This window comes from Colossoma macropomum, unplaced genomic scaffold (genome assembly GCF_904425465.1).
Source record: "Colossoma macropomum unplaced genomic scaffold, Colossoma_macropomum, whole genome shotgun sequence".
Lineage (NCBI taxonomy): Eukaryota > Metazoa > Chordata > Actinopteri > Characiformes > Serrasalmidae > Colossoma > Colossoma macropomum.
The window spans coordinates 27,644,642-27,670,354 of NW_023494793.1; the positions used below are offsets into that span (position 1 = coordinate 27,644,642).

The following is a 25,713-nucleotide window of genomic DNA, read 5'->3' on the forward strand; positions in this document are numbered from 1 at the left end:
TAAATCCTGCAGGTTTAACTTCACATACTGAAACACAGAGCCAGTCACAGGCCTTTAGGAGGCCTTTAGGTGTGTGTGTGTGTGTGTGAGAGAGAGGGCACACACCAGGTCCCCCTCGTCTGCTCCTAAAGTGACACCCCCCACCCCAAAGTCCCTGCCTTTCCCACACCAGCTCCAAACACCTATTTAAACCAACAGCACCAGTGTGTGTGTATAGGGAGAGACTTACCAGATGCTCTCATTAGCTGTAATGAGTGATAGAATGGATGGTAATGAACACACCCCACTGAATGCTACAAATTCCGGTATGAATACAATTATAGGAAAGTTCCCTATATATATATATATATATATATATATATATATATATATATATATATATATTTATATATAAATATATATAAATTTGTGGGAATTATAAACACTACCATCTCCTGGGCAGCTGTATAAAATGCAACTAGAGTGGCCATATGAAGCTGGGACAACTCAGATAACGTATTGAAATTCCTGTTTAGAATAAATACAATGTTAGACTGTGAATCATATTCTAAAATATGATTGGCTAAGCCACGTTCAAAGTCTTTATTAATACAAATATACATATACATAACAAAAATGGAAGTGTTGCTCATGGAATAATTTGATAACAATTATTTTATTATTTGGCATGGTATAATTTTATTTTTATTTGTTTTGCACTGCTAGACAACCAGGTATACTGTTACAAACTACATTGCTTGGAATAAGAAGTGTTTATTGTAATTGTTATTAATAATAACTCATTTATTGAACACCTAGTCTCATTTAGTAGGATGATGGCCCACTAAACCCATTATTTTGTACATGCCTCTATAGTGGGTAGCGGAAAAAAAACAATCAAAGTGAAACTACAGTTTATGTACGATGCTCTGCTATAAAAGGCTACAATAAACTTAAGAGGGCTTGCATGCACCACTTTGTATTGGCACACATTTATCTCCTTAAGGTTTGATGCCTTTGGATAGATCTATCATAGATCTACTCTGGGCCTGGGCAGATGGACAAATCTGTCATAGATCTGCTCTGCACTGGGCCTGACATTGGTGCACTGTATCGTTTTGTTTTTTGTCATCATGTTATAAAAGCAATAAGCCAGTGGAGGCCATGAATTACAGTGATTTTGCCCCAGTCAACCTTGTTAATCTATGATGAATCACGTTTAAACACTTACACCTTTGTCATGTAAGACTAGGGATGTACAGTGTTGATCAGCAGTATCAGTAAGAGTAATAATATCGATAGAATTCTAAAGACACCCGTCCCTACCTGAAACTCTAGACTCTAGAACAGAGTGGATTGCAGCTGTATCAACAGACATTCTTGTGCTTTGAAGCAATTAAACAACGTTTTTTACACTCTTCATATCCTCTCTCTGAGTGCCTAGATGAAGCTCTGACAGCTTGGGTAACTTGTTGATGAGTAAAGCTGTTGGCCGCAGGCTGGCCTGAGACTGATCTTTTTTTTCTTTTTGTGGTTACGCTCCAATCCCAGACTGCAACAGTGGCCTGGCTTTTATTGATACTTGTCTGGGGTTGATTTTGTAGGGGGAGGGCAAGAAAGGGGGGGTGAGAATTACAGCATGGTCACACATAAAACACAAACAAACACGCACACACACACACCTCATTCTCTTCTCTGGGCCTCTTCCCCACATCGTCCTCCCTCCAGCCGAGCCCAGTGAAGTTAATAAAATATGATTAATGGCCCTCTCTCTTTCTCTGTGGCCTTCTCTCTCTCTGTCTCTCTCTCTTTCTTCCACTGTCTCCCAGCATAATCTTTATAACAGACAAAAGCTGTCAGGCAGAATTGCTGAGAGATCAGTGTTATTGGCAGCCCCTCCTGATTCCACACACACGCACACACACACACACACTCCTCCGTCTCTGAGTTGGACAGTCTCGGCAGGGTCCCATCCATCAGAGACGGGGCCAGGGGACACTCCTGTTCTTGCTCACCCTCTTTATTGGACAGCCCTGAGTTTGCCCTCCAGCCGGAAACACTCATACACATTCGCACACACACACACACAGTCACACTGATAATGCCAAAAAAAGACAAAGTTATGTTGGTATATTTTATTCTTGTGGAAATGATGTCCACATTTGAATTAAGTAAATTCAGTGCATGACCTATTCAGTGCGGTTAAAGGCTCATTTGCATACTGGGGCCTTCTGCAATTCCAGTATTGCGAAGATCAATATCACGATTAACAAACTTTCTATCATACACATTTTAATCAATTAAATCCAATGCATCACTTTTTTTTCAGTGCAGAAGTGCTGCATGACATAGACAAAAAATGCAAAGGGTTGAATGTTATGGTGACGATGTAAGATGTTATAAGTAAAGGCTTTAACTGCAACTGGATTTCAACACGTTCTGAAAATGCGTAGTCTGTTGTTTTTTTCAGTACATGGCCTAGCAGCACTCTGGCTAATAGCTAACAATAGCACAGTTGTTTGGCTGTTCAAATATATTCACATACAAAGTATACTCGCAGATGAGTTTCATGCCAAAATACTTTATATCCATTTGTAACAATTTTGGGTGTAATGCATTTTTGAAAAGAATAACCAGCTGACGTACAACAGATATTTAGTTCTCTAATAAAGATGATGTTAATCATAATGTAGCACAGCTATTCCTTGGATATGTAAAGGCCACTCCCAACTCTGTATATCATAAAAAAATAAAAATGATTGAAAGTGGTCTATAGTACTTTTTGTAACAAAATCCTTCATATATATATATATATATATATATATATATATATATATATATACAGTTCTTGAATATGCAGTAGCTTTCAGGGTTGATTGTCTGTGATTCTGCAATTAATCCTCTGGGATTTATAAATTATACTGGAAAAAAGGTGATACATTAAATTTCCTTGATTTAAATGTGTACATTAAGAAGAAATATTAGCTCAACACAATTTTTAAAATCTTTAAGGTTACTTTTATCAAAACTTGTGTTGATGCAATGTTTTATTAATGTTTATTAAGATTTTTCAAGTAAATTTAATATTAGCAGGAATAATCAGCTTAGCTAATTCACTTCAGTGAACTTACTGAAAGTGTAATAATTTAATATAAGTGGTATTTATATTCTATAGTCTATGCCTAATTTTCAGACTTTATGAATCAGCTGCTCTCAGCTGCTCTTTGCAGTGTGTTAATCAATGAAGCTTACCTGGCAATGACATAAAATATGATACATCATGCAGTCCTAATTCTCCTACTCTTTGAGCCCCTCATGACCTGTGTTTTTATTTCAGAACCTTATCTCCAGGCCATTATCTATTTACAACCACGAATCGAGTGAGACTTGCTCTTCCATGCCATTCACTTGTCTTTTCCAGAATTTTGTCCATTATGTTTCTCTCTGTGACTCGTCCGTTGATCCTTCTCACCTCGTTTTTTTCCAGCGCAGAAATTGGGCCTCCGGCTTTGATGCCTGCTTTGCTGCGAGTGTGACTGGTGTGTGTCTGGGCCAAAGCAGCTTGAAGGAGTTAGTGTGTGTGTGTGTGTTTGTGTGTGTGTGTGTGTGTGTGTGTGTGTGTGTGTGTGTGTGTGTGTGTGTGTCTGTGTCTGTGTTTGAGATGTAGACTAATGGCTCCTGCCACTGTAATGAAGGCAGCAGGATATCCTGTGGCAGAGTTGTAGGTTAGTCCTGCACTAGATAAGGTGTAATGAATGGACATACACACACACGTGTGTGTGTGTGTGTGTGTGTGTGTGTGTGTGTGTGTGTGTGTGCGCACATGTATGCAGTGAGGGAACAAGGAGGGCGGGGGCCATCACCAAGGATGGTGGAAAAAAGACACCGTTGAGTTAAATTACACAACTTAGGGTCTCTCTTTACCCTGCATGGCTGTGAGTTTTGCAGATGTGCAAAACCATCAAAACATCCTGATAAAGAGATCAACAAATTGGAATACACTCTAAAATATTCACTGACATTAACCCTGAGAGGTCACAGTTGAAAAGCATGTTGTAATTTTATATTATTTCTCACTTGAAACTAATGCAAAGAAAATCTATAGAAAGTGTAGATGTTAAACCTTCAACTAAGACCACATTTGTGTGCATAACTACAAGATCTTGTGATTTGAATTGGATGCAAAAGTTACCATTGTGCATGCAGTCTTGTACGTAAAATATAAATGTAGTTCATTACGTAACTGTAATTGATGTTATTATGTTTAAATAAATATCAGAAATGCACAATGATATTGGAGTCATATTCGTATTGGCAGATAATTGCATTAAAAATGATCAGCATCGAACACATGATATTTTAAACCGATATTATTGTACTCCAGAAAAGCAGAGTGTTTAGGCATCGCTGGGTTACTGCTGGGTTTTATTTATTTTCTGCCTTTGTAACAAAACAGTAATAATCATAAATGTTCTATTTGTCCTTAATGCTAATCTCCATAATTAAATTTGTTATATATCATTATCAGCACTGGAAGATATGTACATGAAAAATATCTGCTTTGGCCTGCAATTTACTTATTAGAGCATCCCTAATAAATATGGAAAGTAAATTCAGTGCAACAAAACAATATTAGTACTAGACCTTTAAGGGTGAACCAGGTTAATATGGGTATTCTTTTGTTTGTCCAAACCCTCATTCAGTGTTGTTTTGTTAGCCATCTGCTAAACTTGTCAGTCGAACTACTTGTGAACAGCTTGTTTAGAGTCTCAGATGCACTTGTGTAATATGATCAAATGAAGCTGATTACAGTAGTTTTTAGCATTCTGATATGGAGAAAGCACCTGCCACTGGTGGGCGGGTGAGTGTGAAACTATGAGCAGGTTGAGGGGCAGTAAGGCAGTAAGGGAGGTGTGCACTCAACTTTTCCTCTTCTTTTCCTCTCTTCTACACTCCTTCTCTCCACGGCCCTCAAGCATGACTGCCCTCTAGCTGCCACTGTTCTAGCCTTACATTTTCCCTATCTCTCTCTGTCTCTTTGTCTCTCTCTCTGTTTGTCTCCCTCTCTGTTTCATAAATAGTAATGTACAGAAGTCAGAGACCACCCTTACTTTACGTAATGTCCAGTCCAAAAAGGAGATATTTTGATAAGATCCAAGATAATCCACTTGCATAAGGAAGAGGAAAGTAAAATGACAGGAGTTTACAAAACAAGAGTTCAAAATGGGACTCCTAACAACCATGTAAAACCTGTTAGACCAACAAAACTGTCACCATCAGATAAGCAGCACTTAAAGCTTTCATCTCTGATGAACTGGAGAAAATCAAGCTCCGCTCTTGGTTCAGATTTGAAAAAATCCACAGGTGTTTCTGTCCATCCTTCCACTGTGAGAAGACAACACAACACTGGGTCTGAAAGGATGTGCAGCTGTCAAGAAGCCCTTACTGAGAAAAGAAAATAGACATAAAAGAAGAAAATTTGCAAATCAAACAAAGAAGCTGCTGGTGTTCTCAGAACAATGGGTTGGCCACCTCAGAGCTCAGATTTCACCATCACTGAATGTGTTTGGGATTACTTATTACTTGGATTGTGAGAAGCAGAAAATGCAACCAACTTCTAAGAATGAACTTAGAAGAGGTGTGGAAAAATATCCCTGCAGATTTCTTTGAACAACTGAAAGCAAGTCTGCGAGTGGAAGGCATGATAAAGGTAGATGGTGGACACACTAAATACTGAAATCGTTGATATTGTATTTATATTAAAAAATGAATCACTTAAGGCCTGTTTTGACTGGAAATCAAATAAATGAGGGGTGGTCTCTGATTTTTGCATGGTACAGTAAACTCGGTCCCTACTAAGCTAAGTCACGTTAGCAGAAACATAAGATTGTGAGGAGTCAAAAGGACTGGAGTTGATGTTGCTCTCAAACTCTTTTTGTTTTAGACTAGCTTTCCATGAATGACTACCTTCTGACTTATTATCACTAATAAGTAATGATTGCTGTGGCCTTTACTTTAGAAGTAAACTTCGTAGACCAGCACAACACAGACACATTTAAAAGTGCTGTTATCATGCAAAGTCATGAAGTCTCCCTCTCTGCACTGACATCACACACTCACACACACATACACACATGTATGCTGCTCCTGTTCTGGCGCTTCCCCAGGATATGAGCACAGATTGTGTGGTGTGTGTGTGTGTGTGTGTGTGTGTGTGTGTGTGTGTGTGTGTAAGCTAGTGAAAGATGGAGAGCTCTCTGCTTTAGCCATTGTGTTCAGCTGTTCTGCACTGAAGTGTTGGCAATGCTTTCCTGTTTTTGACTGTGAGGGTGACTTGCACCAGGAATTCTTTCAACATCCTATATTTCTAAAATGCCCTGAACCAGAAGCAGGAAATTTAGCGAGACTTGCTGTTGAGCTTTTTTTTTCATCTGCTTGCTGTAGTAATAACTTCATCCATGCCTTATCATTCCTCACTGAATCAAGTGTATATGTTTTTACTGTGTAATCCACTGCAGTAGCAGTATCCCTATTACTGATGTATGTTGATATGTTGTTGCTGTCATATCGAAACATACATATATTTGTATATTTTTTACGCCATTTATAAACAACAGGTGCCTTTGTACACCAGAGGTGTACTATAGTACTATAGTAATACTTTTCACATTATACGAAAATTAAATGACAAACGGACTTTGGATATGATCTTCTTACATGATACAATGTACATTAAACCTAAAAACAAGCCATTTTGGAGATTTCTTGGTTACAATAGCAGTAGTACATTAAATATATATTGTACATACAGTACTGTGCAGTCAGAGATCCCCCTGAGGAGATTAAATATACGATAATCCACTTGCATAAGCAAGAGGAACATCCAAGGATATAAGTGAAAAAAAAGTTTTTAAAAAAAGAGTTTAAAATATTGTTAAAAGATACTGAGACCTGGTAGACTTGCATTGAGACTGCAAGGCCTGATAGACCATCAAACTGTCTCCATCAGATAAACAGCACTTAAAGCTTTAATCTTTGAGAGAACAAATCTGTAGCTGTCAAGAAGCCATTACTGAGAAAAGAAAGACAAATCAGCGAAGCTGTTCTCTGAACAATGGACTGTCCACCCTAGAGTCCAGGCCTCAGCATCACTAAATGTGCAGAAAATGCAACCAACATCTAAGACTGAACTTTGGAGGTGTAGAAAAATATCCCTGGAGATTTCTTTGAAAAACTGAAAGCAAGTCTCCCTGAAAAGAATGGAGGCTGAAATAATATTTTGAAAGAAGGCAATGTGTCCCTACACTTTTGATTGGCAGTACATGCGATAACTAATTCTAATAACTAAATTGAGTCACTGATACACATGTATACACACGCACGCACACACTGTCCAGTCTAGGCTCAGTAAGGTGTAAAGTTCCAGTTATGGCTGTGTCTTTGTGCGCCCCCTTGACCTACCACCTCTTAGTAACCCTGAACCAAGAATTGAGCAAAATGTTTCCACAATGTGGTTTAGGTTTGAAAACTACCGCAGGCCCTTTCTTTACAGAGCCAAATCCAGCGCTGTTACACACACACTCAGATGCACACCCACACACAGATGAGAGATAAGAGCTCTTACTGTGGCCAGCTCTTAACACAGCGTGATTTTCTCTGGCCTTCCCCACCGCAGTACTAAAGCAGTCAACCAACACTTAGAGTGTTAGTGTTAACTCATGCTAGCAAAGGCCTGATTATTTTAGCATAGTAACAAGTAGTGCTTGTTTTTTTTTTTGCTACAGTGCTAGTATTTCGGCCAAAAGACCAAAGCTTGAATCAAAGAACTCCCGTCTGTGCCACACTGACACTCAGTGATCACTATATTAGGTACATCTGCCTTGTATCTACACTTACTGTCAGCTTATTTTATCAGCTCCACTTACCATATAGCTGCACTTTGTAGTTCTACAATTACAGACTGTAGTCCATTTGTTTCTCTGTATACTTTGTTAGCCCACTTTCAACTGGTCAGGACCCCCACAGGACCACCACAGCACAGAGCAGGTGTTCTTTGGGTGGTGGATCATTCTCAGCCTGACGTGATGGTGGTGTGTTGGCACAAGTAGATCAGTACTGGACTGAGAATAGTCCACCACCCAAAAATATCCAGCCAACAAGGTAATAGTGTTTAATAGAGCAGACAGTAAGTGGACACAGTGTTTAAAAACTCCAGCAACACTGTTGTCTGATCAACTCGTACGAGCACAACACACACTAACATGCCACCTGTCAACTGACAGTTTGATGAGAGTTAGGAGGAATTCTTAGCTTTTCCAGAAGAATCAGTGTGTTCAGGAACAGTCTCGTCATGTATTGCGCTTTACTTCTTATAGGTCAAATTAGAAGTGAGAGATATGTCTCTCTGTATGTTTGTATATCTATATATCAATGTCTGTTTATATATCTGTAATTTTTATCTATCTGTCTCTCTGTCTGTAATTTTTGCTCTGCTATATTTTCATTGTTCAGAGATGTCAGTGTTGGTATTGGTGGTTGATATTGGTGCTAGTAATGGTGTTGGGGCTGTTGCTGATGTTGTTGTTGCTGTTAGTGCTGGTGGTTGGTGATGGTGGATGATGTTGGTACTGTATTGGTGCTCATGTTGGTGCTGATGTTGTTGTTGGTGCTGGTGGCTGGTGTTAGTGTTGGTGCTTGTGGCTGGTGCTAGTGTTGGTGCTGGTGTTTGTGTTATGAGGAATAGGGAAACGGAATAGGGCTGTGTTTGAAGAGTTTTTCAGCATGTTTCTCACAGAGGCACCTGTATGTTTTCCCTGCAAGTCTCTTAGCTGGTGTGACTCCTCACACCTGATGGGGGTGGGGCGTTGGGGGTTGCGGGTTGTAGGTAATTGGACTGTTATATAGAGCACTGAGGGGCTCCTTAGCCTTAAAACAGAGTTAAGATGTAGACAGTGTGTGCACTAAAAGAAAGAGAGAGAGAGCAAGTAAAGGAGAGAGATTTATTTGAGGGAGATGTGTTTGGGTGTGGCATTGTGGGACAGTGTGTGTGGTTTTATGATTCTCACATGTGCAGCTGCTTTTCCAGCAAGGTGTTCCTGTGATGTCAATGGGTAAATAAACAAATAGAGCAAACAGAAGGTACTGTTCTCTCTCTTTCTGTCTCTTTTTCTTTCACTCTCTCCCTCTCTCTGTCTGTCTAGCCCTCTCTGTGTTTTTCTTTATCTGTATCTCTTGCTCCCTCTCTGCCTATCTCTCTCTCTCTCTCTCTCTCACTCTCTCTCTCTCTCTCTCTCTCTCTGTATATGAATTAGTGTTGCACCTTGAGCCCAAATGTTTGCAGGCCTTTAAACTGTCTGTCTGCCTCTCATTACACCCACAACACACCCTTGGCTAGCTCTGTGTGCCTGCATGTTGTGTGTTTGAACCCAGTCTCAGTCTAGCCAGACCACCATTACTCTCCTAACACACACACACATACACACACCCCAATAACCCCCACAGACTAAGCTGTTTCCCATCTCTTAATAAAACATGTACAATACCTGTAGTTTGAGTCCCTCTAGGCCTGCAGGCAAGCTCTCTCTGACTCTAACTCATGTGTGTGTGTGTGTGTGTGTTTGTGCAGAGTGCAGGATCATTTCCTTCTATGCCTGCTTAGCTTTCAGTGACTGTTTTCGCACATAAACTGCAGCCCTGCTCTCCATCAGCCTGAGCATTTTCACATAAATCGCGGCAGCAGTAGCTACGGCTTTACAATGTCACTTCTGCACTCAGCAATGCCAGACTAAAAGGCCTTTTTTAGTCAGGTCAATGAAACGGTTATTAGTCTATCACATCACCTGTAAGAGTAGAGCCACGTGTGTATCAGAATCGTCCTGGAAAGACAGGCAAACATCAGTATGAACAAATGCCTATTTTTTAACTTGTAAGAAAATTTTTTTTTTTCATTTTTTTCACCATCGTCTTATTCATTCTTATTGCCAACACCATTTCGCTCCAAGGTGACATTTCCGTATTTTTCTTTATCTTGGTTTGAAAGCCAGTAGTGTCCGTTTTTTATTTCAGAGCCACGTTCTTTAGGTTAGTTATTTTGAACTGTGAGGTTGTGACACTTTGGCCACGCTCAGCAAGCAATGCAACTGCCATACGCTCACTTTTAGACACACGGCCTCCTGTCAGCATTCACATGGCAACACCTTACCCCCAGCCACTTTCACTGCATTCTATTTAAAATACTGCTGTATCTGTCTTTGGCTCAAAGGTGCATTTTTAGAGCTAAATTATACATAAGTTGACCCTATAAATGCTTAGGGCCTGTATATAGGTTCACCTTCAAATTCTTCACTCTCATAACTTACATATTAGTTTCATGGTAGTTTAAGGAGTTAAGTACTGTTTATAAATATGTACATATATTTGTTATAGGTCAACATAGACCTTTTATGGCTAAAGTGAATTGCTGGATTAATATTTTTGAACGTGTAGAAGATAATTCAATGTTAAAATGGTGAAATGTGATGAAATGTGACATGTGTTTATTGCACAAAAATGAATCATATTACTATAATCTAATATTTTTGCAGAAAGTGGCAGATGTCCCGCCTAGGAATTATTGTGCTACTTCAAAAGAATGAATAGAATTACTAAAACGATGTGCTTTAAAAAGAGCAGTAACTCATGCTGGAGTGATAATATGTTCTTCTGCTTGTCAGAAATCAGTGAGTGCCCATGCAGATTCAGGTTTCTCCTTAGTCATGCTGATCTTAGTTAACATGAGGCTGAAAAGTAAAACTGATCCAGGAGCATGGCTTCTACTGATGGTTTTTACGTTTGACCCCTGGAAGTCTGACACCCCTGTGTGTGTGTGTGTGTGTGTGTGTGTGTGTGTGTGTGTGCGTGGCCGTGAGGAAGAAAACGAGGAGTCAGAGATCAAATCCAGAGAGACTAGAAAAGACCTGTGATTAGAATGGTGTGTGTGTTTGTTTAAAGATGGTAATGTAAACCCACTAGCATGGGAGTGAGTTCACCAGATGCTCAAGCATTTACAGTGTTCTCTATATTTTATATCTTCAGAGTGCAAATAAATGGCTTTTTCTTTGCAGTAAAACCACATTGCGCAGTACTGACTTATTAGGGGAAAGATTTACACATTGTAACACATTTTGTTTTTCGTCTAATAATTTTAATCAATTTTTAGTATTTTAGTATTTGAGAAACATTAATATTTTTTTTAATGCAAGCAACCTACACATCTCTGCTACTCAAGAAAATGAAATGGTGCGATTGCAAACATTAAAACTATTCCCAAAGGCAGGGATAATTGTAACAGATGAAGGGACTAGTTGTAACATTTGTAAAAACATCTGGTAAATTGATGCAAAACACAATTATTGTCTGAACCAAACAAGCTTTTCCACCTAAATAAATCAAATATATTCATCATATATATGTATGCACATATTTTTGTTGTAAAGCATGAATCTTTCAGAAAATTAACTATTTTTCTGTTTATATAGGGAGAATATTGTCAATCTTATCTTTACTTTAGGAGGCTTAGTTTTAACACTGTTACAGCTAACCACGCTGTGTGGAGGCTGTATGTTATCCTGGCTAGCTCTCACTGAACGCAGTAATCAAGAAACAATAAAAAAGGTCATTTTAAGGTATAAAAACTGCAGTGAAAATTCCCAAATGAAATTGCTATGGAGTATGAGACTGAGTGAAACATATTTTGACCAATTAGATTTAAAATGTTATAAAATATTGATTTTAACATAGTTCTATATTATCAACAGTTGCTCATGTTAAGTGTCTGGAGTGCAGTTTTAGGTGTCACTAAGAATACTGCCTCCTGCTGATGATGAAATGTCCTTCTTAGCCCAAACGATTGCAGTGTAAAATTTACAACCGCTTGGATTTATGCTAAACGTGCAGATATTTTGTTTCTGTCTTTATTGCTGAGTGCACACTTGATATTTAGTTTCAACTTAATAGATCAGAACCAAAGTTTTTGTTTTCAAAGAGGTCCACAGCAGTAATTTAGTGGTGTTTTTTACGCTGTGGGTGGCTATCATATTAATGGAAGAGATAGGCACGTTTCCCCCTTTCGCAGTAAATCTTGCGTCCACCGTGAATGCAGTCCACTCTCCTTCCGGTCATTTCCTGACATTCTGTCCGTCTCCCCCTCCCATCATGCTGTTTTCCCTGCAACTTGTAATGAACCCCCTTAAAACCCCCCCAAACTGCACTTCCTCAGCAGAGTCTGATGCTGATCTGTGCAAAATGAAACATTCAGGATTAGCGTGGAGATAATCTACAATAAAATACATCCACATTCTCAGTTTAGATGTATTTGAGGTTTACGTGTGTGCATATGACATAAAAAAAAACAAACGATACAAACAAATATATAAATCCCTGATTGTTTATTCATTTCATTCACATATTTGGTTTGAGTTTGCAGCCATGGTACATGCACATTCTCTGAAACATAACTTTAAAACATGATAACCAATAAAAAAGTAAGTGAAAGTGAAAAACATAAACATGAACAGACACAGAAAAAAGGATGGCACACATACATATATATACAGAAAGCCAGGGCCGAATACATATTCACTTGCCCTGTTGTTTAACAAGAAGACTGCACTGGGGTTAAAAGATTTTTTAGTCTGTGGCTGAAATTTCTTATTCAAGGGATGATCTAATAAAACATTTCTGTTTACTCTTATTTATTTTTTACAGTAATTGAGAACTTAATGAAATTGAGCTTTCCCATTTCGAATAGCTATTGTTTATAATAACCACTTCATTATTCACTTGAATGCCTACTTTATGCCTTTAAAACTTTCTCTTTTTATTTACGTCCTAGGGTTTACTGTTCATGGGCTTCTTCGCAAACTGGCTGAGTTTTTCTTAGTTTATTTATAATGTTTAATAGAAGTCATGGCCATTTAAGGGGTCAAAGGATATTTTCAGTGATATGCTGTATCCTGTTTGACATTATGCTAATAGCAGTAAATATGTACCATAAAGATAATAAGAAGCCTTTGCTTCTGGCCACAACCAACATTTTGATGTTTCTTGACCAAAAAGTGTTCCCTGTCGCGATCTTTGGTGTTAAATCAGTCTGCTTTATCTTCTTTAGGGCATTGTTTGGTGATTATTGTTGACTGTCACTGTGTAGTGTACAAGCTTTGGGAAGCTAATAAGTGATTACACTGTAAAATTCCAAGTGTTCTCATCAATACTATGTCTGTGTGTGTCATAGGTAGTAGACGACATGGGCAATGTGAAGTTCTGTCTGGATGGAGCGCTTGAGGCCAGCGGGAGTTGGCTGAAGTACGTACGCACAGCGCCGTCCTACGAAGAGCAGAACCTGACTGTGTGCCACCTCAGTGAAGATCAGGTCAGCTGCTTTCTTCAGTCTGCTTTGGTCATCCATGCTGGACACTTGTGTCACTCTCTTGGTTTTATTTTAATGCTGGGTTCTCCATTCCATCCACATACTCAGTATGTAACTCTATGGTCTAACCAGCAGCCTAAATACAAAACCACGATTCAGTCTCATAAAGGGATGGTTAAACATATTTTTATACTAATCAAAAGTCAGAGCATGCATCTTGAAAACAGGGTTGGAGTCACTTAGCTTAGCATAATGAATGAAAGTCTTAGGAAAAGTAAGATGACTTAGTTAGTCACCTTAATAGATGTTTGACCATTTATAGTGTGTAGCTCAACTGAAAATAACAACAAAAACTTAATCAAATTCGAATCATAATAAAATATGTCCTCTTCTGCTTACAAACATAAATGTTACATGTGTCAAATGAGAGTTTTGAATCCACTCTTTCCATATCCATCTTGAAGAACTTTTCTTAATAGTTTCTCACTCGTAGGTCATTGAAACGAGCTGGAAAATTCTGTTGAAAATGCAGATTCTAAACTTTCAACCCATACCCTATTCTGTTTGTAAGATGTATTGTTATGATTTAAATTTGATGAAAAGTTATTGTTGTATAAATAGTATTTTTTGGCAGAAACTATTTTCTGTATTTCCACGTTAATGTCATTATTTGACATCAAAACAGGGAAAAAAAGTTGACAGACTCGAACCTGTAAATCGATTGCAAATTGAAATCATTTTCTGATTATGCAGCTACATTTAAATAAATGTGTAATCTAAATCAAATATGTAGAAACTTTTTTTTTCTGAATTTACTGCTGAAAAAAGCTGGAATGCATTCTCAAACCTGCCAATGCAGAATGTAATTTGCACATAAATGTAATTTATTGTGTGAGTAACTGTATAATAATTATGTAAATACATGTTAATAAGTGTGTAATGTAACTCAAATAAATACTAAAATGACAATAATATATAGTTAGCAGATAATAACTAATATATGAAGTTTATTAGTATAACATGCAGAGTTATAAGCCAGCAGTTTAAGGGGTTAATTTGACCTGCCAATTTTTTAGAAAGTCTATTTACATATGTTTGCAGGGAGTTGAACATAGTATCAGACTTATGAGACACAAATCAATGACTCAGCATAGGTGCAAAAAATAGGACTGGACCTATATTAAACCTCTATATTAAACTCTCGTTAATATGTCAAAAGCTGGACTTAACATATGACCAAATGTTTCCAGAGAGCTGGACACTGTTGGTCTTTATGGGCTGGTATTGACACAGTGAGTTAACAAGAGCAATAACTGTAATCCTCTCAGGCAGCTGGTAGTGTCAGGAAGACATGAAGAGGATCTGCTGATGTCACAGCACTAACTCTCCAACAATAGATAAAAAATGCAGCTATTGTTCACACAGGGCTGTTCTCAAAGTGTGTATCTAAGGAAGTGAGTCAACAGGCTATAAATGAGTCAAATATAGGAGATGGAAGAAGACACTCCTTGTAATTGATTGTCTACAGTTATTGTCGTCTTTTGAAGCACTGGGTAGTCATTTACTGTCTGCAAGATAAGATACCTGGTAGACACATGCAAAGGTTTCTAAATACATAATACAATTCCTGGAAAACTTTGGGTGGTTCTGTATCTGGCATATCATGTCTGGAGAAATCTTTAAGCCTCACCTGGTAGACTGTGTTTAGTCATGTTCAGTCTTTACCCTGATATCACTAGTTCCACCATTTTCAAAAGATTCTGATATAGATGTAAACATTTGGAGTGTTCCATTCTAGAGAAGCTTACAGAGTCAGAATTGTGGAGAACAGTGGTAAGAACCAGACATCTGAGGGGTTTAATGGCTCTAAAAGCTCCCTCACAGAATGTTATTAAATGAAATGGGAATATGTTGCCTGATGAAATGTGGGGCAAAAAAGGCAAAAATGATCGTAGTACAGTAACGAAATAAACAGTTCCAGGGCTGATTAGTGCATCTTTCTTTTTGTTATTACTGACTATAAATAAACAACAATCCAACTTGGGTTTAATTAGAGTTTTAAACTGTAATTGGTGGCTGTATAATAATTGTTATCTGACAGCTCATTTGCAACTCAGCTATATTTGTTTGACAACCATCCTGTGACCACCAAAATTAACTTGCATAATTTCAAAAAAAGTGGACAGCCATGCACCCCCTGTCCTGTAGTACACCTCCCCCCAACCCCTGCCTGAATTTGCACCTGTGCAGTTGTAGGGCATTGCAAGGCAAACTTAGTGGCCAAAGAAAAGTTTTATTTTTTTCAGATTTATTTCTATTTTACAATTATTAACATAAAAAACTGAAAAGATAGTAAATGGATAGTAAATAAAATGGTTATTTTGTATATTTTATTCCAGGTAATTTTGGACAGTTTTTATTGGTCCCTTCCCAATGAAATCACACAATGTAAAGGGCAGTAGGCATTTTATAAGGGAGTTAAAAAAGTGGAGTTGCGTTATGAGTTATGTTTTAATATGACAGTAGTGATATGTAAGTCTCCTGGTGCCCGTCCTGCATCTGTGTTTAAGCATACCTTGTGAGGGTGTGTGTATAGGTGTGTGTATGAGTGCATTAGGACTGCAAGATATTGTAAAAATGCTTTTGATGTTACATGATGAAAAGCTAGCCTACGGACAGCTTAATTCCAATGCATGCATCTTTCCCAGATGGATAAAATATATTATGTCAACACTGTTAATGCCAAAAGTATGTAAACTGAAAGATGAAATTATATTGGTGTAATACTTTTATTCATATGGAAATAATGTACAATCAATGTAAATCCCGTGCATTATATTTTTTTATGTGGTTAGAGAGCTCATTTGCATATTGTAACCTTCAGCGATATTGGTATTGTTAATTGCAGTAAGAAATAACAAATAATATATCGTACAGCCGTAGAGTGCATGCCTGTATTTGTGCACACACAAGTACTCAACTGGTCTCTTAATGCCAGACCAGACAGTGTCTCTGTCCGAGAGAGCAGCGAAAGCCGTGGCCTTTGTCCCCTCTTTCTCTTTCTTTCTGCCCCCCTCTTTCCGTCAGCCGTGCTGTCGACAGGGGCAACCGGCGTGGTCACCGTCGTCTTTGAGCCTGACACGTGAAACATAAGCCTAACAAACAGGGCAGGACTGGAGGGGGGCCACGGAGGGACGGCCTCGGAGACTGACAACCAACAATTGACTTCAACTAGCAAACCCGATCATTAAAGTCCTTTCACTTCAATGACCGGCCACTGCTGAGCACACAGGAGAATAATAGCTCCCGCTAAAATCACTCAACTAAATGTATGGTTTCTGTTTACTTTCCCCCCTTCTTTCCGATAGTTAGCTGTTTTTTTTTTCCTCTTCCTTTTCCTCTTCCCTCCTTTATGCCGCACTTTATGCGGTGTCTTATGGACAACAGCTTATTATTTATTCAGAAAGGCGACACAATGCAAAAATGCATAATTCATCGAACTTCGTACTTTGCCGTTCTATTTGAGCATGCACAATGCATGAGTGGTATGGAAAATATGCGCACGCCCAGCAAATTTGGACGCGGCTGTAACCTTTTAAAACCCGACCCAGATCATTTATTTACTTGTTTACACGTTTGTCGCTCATGTCCCGGACCCCGAAATACACGGCTGACCATGTATAATGCATTTCATGCATGCGGGTGCTTTTTTCCCTGCCTTTTTTTGTCATGGCACTTGGAAATGAATACAGATGTCGGTGGCTGTCACGTAAAGTGTGAATGGCTTTGAATAACAAGTGTCACCTATAGTGAGACCATTATGCTTTTGGCCAAAACTGGCCAGTTACATTTCTGATACTAGACTTGTATCAGTTCTCTTTGATTGTTATCAACAAACGGTGTTAACTGAATCGGTACATGAGAGCGAACATGTAAATATGTGAATGGAGAAGCTGGAGAACACAGACCTGAGATTAGATTCACAGCTTAGCACCATTCTCGGAGGAACTAAGAAAAGCTCAGTGCAGCTGAGACTTGTAAGTGCGTGTGTAGAAGAGTGTGTGTGTGGTTGTTTTAGAAATACAGTGGACGCCAGAGCTTTGCAAGCTGATTCTGAGTGTCTCCTGTGAGGCAGTGTGGTGGTGACTTTAGAGCAGATTCTGTTCTATTGGTTCAATTGCCACTATTGATTATATTAGTAATGGAGTAGGGATGCACCAATATGAGAATTCTGGGCCAATGCTGATATCTGATATTTTTCATGTACACATCTGCTGATACCGATAGGTGAACATTTAGAAAATGTAGAAATGACAACTAAATCTACCTGGATTAGCATTACAGAGAAATGTTACACTGATTTCTGGAGAGTAACAAATGTAAAATTTTCATTTTCATTCACTCTTTATTTTTTGACGTGTTTTAAAAATATTAACTGTCCTTTACATTACATTACTTTACATTAACATATATTAAAAATGATGAATGTTTTTTCCTTCTCCTGAAAAGTTATCATTTTGGAGATGCAAGCTTTTTGTCCAACAGTGACAAAATGTAAAACAGTAATATTAGAATACAAATAATATTAATACAGTAAGCATTGATTTTATGTATATTAAAGTGTTTGGTTTCCAAACAACCTCTCCTCATGGCAGCCTTGGTTTAATTGTAGTGATTAATTGTATCATCCAGCACCTAGTTTGGATAATCCGTACTTTTTCACTTTAAATCAGCTGTGCTGGTGTTAGAATTTAATAAATCCATGCAGTGGCTGGGGGCATTGAAGAGAAATCTGGAACCAAAAATTTGTTCTTCTGATTAGCTCAAAAAATATCAACTAGATTTTTTTAAGAATAAAATCTTGTAACATTTTACTGTATTAATATTCATCTGTATTTTATTCTAATGTTATATAGCGTTTTATAATGGCCATAACGCACGTAGATAATAGACTGCCCAGATAAATGGTTTAAAATTTGCCCAAGATTTTTGCACAGTACTGTACATCATCAAATATCAGTTCAAAATATCGGTCAGATCTAAACATCTGTCTGATGGCAATGTCATTGTAAGGCAATTTCTGTGAATACTGATATGTTACAGTATCATTGTGTGTCCCTATAATCAAGTGATGTACTGATTATTTTGAGGGTTAATAATTAGAATAAATTAGAATAATTAATTGCATAATTAGAATAAAAATGGACTTAACTGAGCTATGATAAACCATGCATATCTTTTTAAAGATTGCAAAAAAAATATTGAAAAAAGGAAAGAGACTTCATTAAAAATGTATGAAAACACTATATCACAAAATGCATATACACTTACAGAAATGAATCAGCAGGGTTGTCTGACTTACAAACAGAAAATATGTTGGCATTAAATTACATTAAATTTAGTAACCAGTAAATTTAGTAACTGATAAAATGAAAGAGAGAAGTCCATTCCAACAAAGCTTAAATAATGTGTGCTAAAATGCCTCAGTTTGTTCCATCAACAGTTGAGCTTTACAGTGAGGTAACAATGTCTGTGTACACTGACTATTTGACTGAATGGAAATGTGTGGTATAATTTAAGTTCATGCATTGATTTATTTTTTGAGTGCTCATAGGTGTGTCCATCAGGGTCTGTTTTACAGTAAGAAAGAGCAATGGGGGAATTTAACATTTAGTATCATCATGTAAATTGCCCAATTTGTGATTCATTGTGAAGGTACATTTTGATCTTTTTTTAAATCAGGTAACAAAGTTTAATTGAGTAATTGTGAGGCCTTTCCTCAAAGGCTCTATGTGTATTAAGCTGTCTGTTTGTGTATTAAGCCAGCCCGTTAACCCCCCCGATCCCCAGTCTTCATTTCTCAAGATGCACTTAACCCTTTTGTCATAACAACTGAAGTACTGAAGCTAGTCCTGCCATGCCATCTCCTTCTGTTCCTGAAGAGGCTTAGACACACACACACGAACACAACCACACACCTATAGCCACAGGTAGACTCTAACAAAACAATGTTACTGGAGCCCTGTAAACGTTTTCTTTCTCCTCTTATTGAATAGGTGCACGTCCTATTCAGACCCACATTTGTGCTCCTTTTCCTCCATCCTTATGCTAATCAAGCTTAATTGCAGGTAAATTGTGTTAAATTTGTTGTTCCTTACCTAAAACACTAAGCAGTTGTCTGCTTTCTGGTTACGTTATGGCTCATACATTTTTCTTGTATATTCTGTCAACTTAAGACAGTTGTGTAATATTATGTAACAAAAACAATCATAATTAATGTCTTCATGACCATTTTCCGTCTCTTTTTATCTCTTAGAATTAAATAGCCTGTTTTGTTGCTGCAGCTGATATGTGTAAATGAGTTCTGTTCTGATTGAATTGATAACTCATTCAAAAAGCAGCACAGGCTGAAACACACTATATAACTTTAATGTAAGTGGGCAGGGCTAAACTACTGTAAGCTAAATAGGTGAATGTATGTGACTGTGTTGGTTTTTGTGACATCACCAAGACAGTGAATTCAAAATTAAGTATTTCTGCAGTGTAATTTCTATTTTGGACTGTATGGATGTTTTGAAACTTCAAAAATGCTTACATACTGCATCAATCACTTTTATTTAAAAAGCAAGGGTTTCCATTATATGCTTAAACCTAGCCAAGGCTAAAATAAGATTTTCAATGGGGAATCCTTGTTTGACAGTGTAATTTAGTTTGTGGGCAGAAATCCTGGAGGTTTTAGCACAAAACAGTGTGTGGTGATCATGTTTTTCCAGCTTTGTGTAAAATGTGCAGCATATTAATTACACAGTTAAACTAAAGAGAGAAAAGTTGTGCTTGTCTTATTACCAGGATTTTTTTTTTTGAACTGAGGATGGTTAAGTGCTTTGTTTGGATGGCTCAGTGGACAAATATAGGAATTTGTCCACACATCTGATTACCTGCCCGCCCAGTATTTGTCTGACTGTTCCTGTACTTAATTATAGCTATCCGAGTTTGTGCATGCATTCACGTCCCAACTTTATATGTGTTTTCACTTCCTTGTCCTTACGGGTGTGTGTGTGTGCGTGTCTGAAACAGAGGGGGATATATAGTGTGTCACCCTAGTGATGGATGATTCATCTGCCCCGAGCACTTGAAAGAGATGTGAGGAGGTCAAGATGCCCCTCTCAATGCTGTCGGATCCTCAAAAGATTTACTGTAGAGACAACTTAGCACCATCATAATGGATTGCTTGTAGGGGGGACAGGAGACATCAGCGTATGCCTGCAGCAAACATGGACTACACTCATACACTCACCAGCTCAGTTTACCCCCAAACTTCTGCCTGTGCTGCTGTATCATTAAAGCAGTGAGTTCACATGAAGAGAGAGATGTTTAAGAGCTTGTCATTGTGGATTTTTGTTGGTCAAGCAAATCCATTCAAAATAATGTGAAATGCATCACAGTAAACTGATCAGAAGATCCTGAAACAAAACATAGAGTGGTTTATAAATACGGCTTAAATATGGTAGATAAACTGTGAAATCCTAAATTCGTTATTTTTTATGGATAAAATGCAGTTTATCTACAATCAAATTATTTATAAGTATGAAAATAAATAAACTATTTAGGCTGTGATTAATATGCACCTTAATACTTAAATTATATTGTAATGTAACAGATGTACTGTACATGTAACAATTATTTGCTAAATGTTTATTTTTGAAATATTGATTTTTTTTTCAGAAATCTAGTAAGATAATTTAGACTCTTCTAAATGTAAATGTCTCTTTTTTTAATACGGATGCGCAGTCGTAAACCCAGAGTGCTTTTCCAGTTATTTCCAGTGAAGCTGTTATTATTGAAATGGTGCAGGCTGATAAATCCATAAATTAAATCAGAATTACAGTCGTTTTTTTGCCACATTAAAATGTCTGAGCGCGGTTGTGAGCGCTGTTGTCTTCTGTCTGATCTGAATGAGAGCACGCGCGCCTTTTAAGATGTGCCGTTTGCCTCGCAGCGTCCTGCGCGCGCTGTCCTCGATAACGTGTTTTTGTAAACAGTATTTTCTGCACGTACACAAATGTTTAGAGTGGAGGTAAACAGTATAAACATATGGAGTTGGGCCTCTGGCATGACTGCTGGTGCAGAGAGAGAGAGAGCGCGAGCCAAAGAAAGGCGGAAGCCAAAGCCAGGTGTTCTCGTGCAGGCTCGCGAGCCCTTTTTTGCTGGGTGTCTGTGGAAGATGCGCTGTGAGCGCTGTGGACGCTGTGAACGCTGTCCGTCAGCGGCGGATGAGCGCAGCGCTGAGAGCAGCAGCGCAGGGAGAAGAGCCGGGGAGGAGATAAGAGGGGAGGAGCGAGGGGGGGACCTCGCTAATGAAGGAGCCTCAGCGCTCATCAGGAGAGGCGCCGGAGCTGATACACAGAAAGTGCACGAGAGCACGACCGGGCGCTTTCTCTCTGTCGCGCGCGCTGTCTCCCTTTATCTCTGTGCCTCTGTGTCTGGCTTAAGAGCGGCTGGGCTGCTCCGTGTTGAGCCCCGGCTCACGCTGCTATGGGTTGGGTGGTGAACTCTACCGGGACCGAACCGCTCGCGCGACTGGAGCCTCTCAGATCCACCGCTCGACAACTTCCACAAGCCTACGAGCACAAGGTCAGATACGAAATCCTTACGCTTCATTATTCATGCTTAGACTAATAATAATAATAATAATATTAATAATAATAATAATAAAAACAAGATGTAAAATATGTCTTATTATAATATATATTATAATAATAATCGTTTTACATTTCACGAACAAAAATATAGACATGTCTATTGCTATTATTTATTATAGTAATGATAATAATAATAATAATAATAATAATAATAATAAAAACAATAATGAAAACAATAATACTAATAACTTCTGCAGGTTTTTGAGCTTTTTGATTTTGACATTATATTCTCACGCTTCATTATTAATGCTTTTTCAAACAAAAAAGATCATTAATGACAAGATTATTATATGTTATGTAAATAATAATAATAATAATAATAATAATAATAATAGATTGCGAAGTCTATGAGATGAAAAGTAAAATATCAGATGTGAAATATTCTTACCTGTTTTATGGGATCCTTTATTCATGTCTGCTTGATAATATTAAAAACAGTATTAAAGTGATGTGTGTTGTTTGTGGGAGTCTTTCTGTCCCGTCTTGTTGTGAAGCTGATGGTCTTGGCCTACTTCTCTGTCCCACCTGTGTGTGCTAGTGCCGGTTGAGGGGGGAGTTTGGCCTGTTTTCTGCGCTGTGTTGGTGCTGAGCGCCCCCTGCCGGCCTCTGCGCCTCTCTGCTCGCGTGATTAATGACTTATTCCGCTAAACTCCAACTGCTGCGCGTTTTCACCCTTTAATCTCTCCTCCTCGCTTCTCCCCAGACTGTTCAGAGACACACGCTTTTAGACGAGCATAAAGCTAAAGATGACTTCTTTATGAAGCGCTTTCAGTTATCAGTTCTTATTTGGGGATTATTATTGGCTTATTGGCCGAATCTCAGACTGTTTCTAAACGAGCTAAACTGTTCCTCGAACTGTTACAGGAATGTGTATTTAATCTTCATAAAATTTCATGTAATAACAGTATGATGCCGTGCTGCAGTCTTGAGTCTCTTGCTGAAATATTTTGAGTGTTGCTGTTTGCATTTTACAGTCATGCCTTCAGAGACTGCAGCCCCGAAAAAAACACAAACGTGCGACTGTTCTTTTTTTTTTGTATGTGCGCGCACGCGTGTTTGTTGTTACAAGGTACACAATGCGATGCCAGTTTTTGTGCTAATGCTTTTCAGTTCCAGGCTACGTTTTGTGTACATGTGGGTAAATTGTGAATATGAAGCTGTAATGTTTCTGGTCTGTCACTGGCTTTTCTTTACTGAACCAAACTGACAAAGCCAAACACTTTCAGCTCACTACTGAACTGTGTTGGCGGAATCAGCCTCGTTACTGTGTTATTGTGTTTTGTTGTAAATACTATTGTTCATAAAGAAACGCGCTTTGAAAATGATGGCCCGACATCGTACAGATAATTCATAGCATACAGAATACAATTCATACGGTTCAATAATAATAATAATAATAATAATAATAATAATAATAGTATTGTTGTTGTTATAACTATTATTAATAATACTATAGATATGTTATTTATAATAATAAACAATAATAATTTCAGTTTGTGCAAAACTGTTGTGTTGTTCTGTTTTCCAGAAACTCATTCTGTTCTCTCTCTCTTTTTTTTCTCCGTAGATTTATTATAAAGCTATTAGAGATATTGAGGTAGGGGAGGAGTTGCTGGTTTATATGAAGGACGGAGTTTTCCCCGAGGGCTCCATGGCACCCAACCTAGAAGGTAAGATTAATGCACATCATTAAGCAATGTTTTAACCAAACTGCACACTGATATGATACGCAGTCAAATGCTTGGTTCAGTTGTACAGCAGAGGAGCTGATAGACTATTTGAATCCCTGCTGGATTCCCCTGTGGGGTGTGTATGTAAATGTAGTTACCTTCCAGTTTAAGAACAGGGGAAAATACCTTACTGAGCTGTACCCATTTATTTCTTCAAAGAAAGTTGCCATGAATGAAATGGGCAGGTGGGTTCGGGGAACTAAGTACAGATTAAGCACATTCAGAAGGTTTATTTAAGAATGTCCTGCTGAAGGATGAGTCAAGCTATTTTAATCATTTTAATCATAATCCTCTTTAATACCAGAGGATCGTCAACTTTAGCAGTTAATAGGTGGTTAATAGGTGAGGCCTCTTAAATATTTACTCTATTTGTACAGATTATATTTGTCTAGATTCTTTCTGTATAAAACAAATTATCTGAAAGCAACTTGACGATAAAGAGGCCTGTTTACTTTTAAGTACAGCCTAACTTTTTGGACATTTGTCCAGCAGACTTCTCTTTCTTTCTCTTCATGTCATACAAAATGTTAATCCTGGAGTAATGATTAAATAATCAGTATGTTGTTCCTTGAGACATAATTTTTGTATTAGGTTTGATTTTAGAGAATAAGCTATGAAGCATATAAATAAAATAAAAAATGGCTCAGGCAGGTATCTGTTATAGCTGCAGTCGTTGTCTAGCACACAAATTGTTTTGTCTGATAGATACATATCGTCAGATCTCTCTGCCAAAAAAGAAAGTGAGCATGATAGAAATGGAGCGAGGACCCAGAGACTGAGAGAAAGTAAGAGATCTTGGCTAAGATAGAAAGAGAGCCATCGACAGATACTGTGCAGGCTCAGCAGAGTCAGACCAATTGAAAAAACGGAATGACGAAGGAAGCATTCTAAAGAAAAGACAACAGCACAAAAGCAAGTGACTATGGTCAAGAGAGTCAATCTGTCAGACAGAGTCTGAGAGGCCAACAGATAGGCAGTGAGAGAAGGAGAGAGAGACAGAACAAGGGAGAGAGCTCTCTACACCTCCTCCTCTAGGCTTATCGGTGCTGGAATTTGGAGTGGGGCTTGAGGAGTCTCGGGGGACCTCACCCATGCTCACAGATTAGCTGCTAAACTGCACATAATTGTGTTCCCCCTACTTCTCTCCAAGAGCTATTAGTTTCCCACCCACCCCCCCTTTTTCCAGCATTCCTCCCCAGTCCTCAGTGCTGCAGATGGGACAGAGAGATAATGCAACAAATTTATTTTTATGCCTTTTTCCAAACAACATAAAAAAGAAATTAAAAATTGATAAAACTCCATTGACATTGAATCTGTATTTAGTCTAAATTTAATCTGTTGAAACCATTGAATCCTTTTAGTCTTTTCTTGCATTTTTAATATTTGCATTGAGTTTGAAATATTAATTTAAATAGTTCCACAGGAAACAGTGCTTTCTTATTAATAGGAATATAACAAAGAATGTATGGTTTGAACAAGGTAATGAAGTATAAACACCGGCTTTAAAGATGTTTTACAAGCTTTTTTGGACCTCACTAACCAAAATATTCAAATAGCATTAGAATAGCACACCACAGAGGGGACCGAAGTGTTGAGTGTAATAGCACCCACTTTAGCTTGGTAAGCGCACATCATCCTCCATATGTACTAAATGGACTATGTAGAGGGAATTTTTTGCTGTGGGGTCGAATTAAAGATGGTGGTCACCAAGGGGTCATACCCTGGCTGTTGATTTTCCACTGTTTGTGAGCTTGGCAACTCCTCTGTCCTGGACGTTTTTAAGGTTGCTGAGTTTGAAAATACTCTCAAAACCGTTGAACTTGGCACTTGAGTCAGGATATTACCATGGAAAAAGCTCCCACATTTTTATTTGTTTGACCTTGGTCATAAAAATGAT

The 25,713-nt window shown here is 38.1% G+C and overlaps 1 protein-coding gene across 5 annotated transcripts in view; it reads left to right on the top strand.

Annotated features, from left to right (window-relative positions):
• Nucleotides 1-25,713, top strand: part of prdm16 (PR domain containing 16) — a 235,465-nt gene that overhangs the window by 190,480 nt on the left and 19,272 nt on the right. For 4 of the 5 annotated variants that reach the window (XM_036579033.1, XM_036579031.1, XM_036579027.1 and 1 more), the window contains exons 4-5: nt 13,250-13,387; nt 23,654-23,756. In XM_036579033.1, coding sequence (XP_036434926.1) covers nt 13,250-13,387; nt 23,654-23,756 — 241 coding nt within the window. Of the gene's footprint in view, nt 1-13,249; nt 13,388-21,805; nt 22,019-23,653; nt 23,757-25,713 lie in introns of those variants that run through there. The other variant, XM_036579032.1, reaches the window with a different exon arrangement.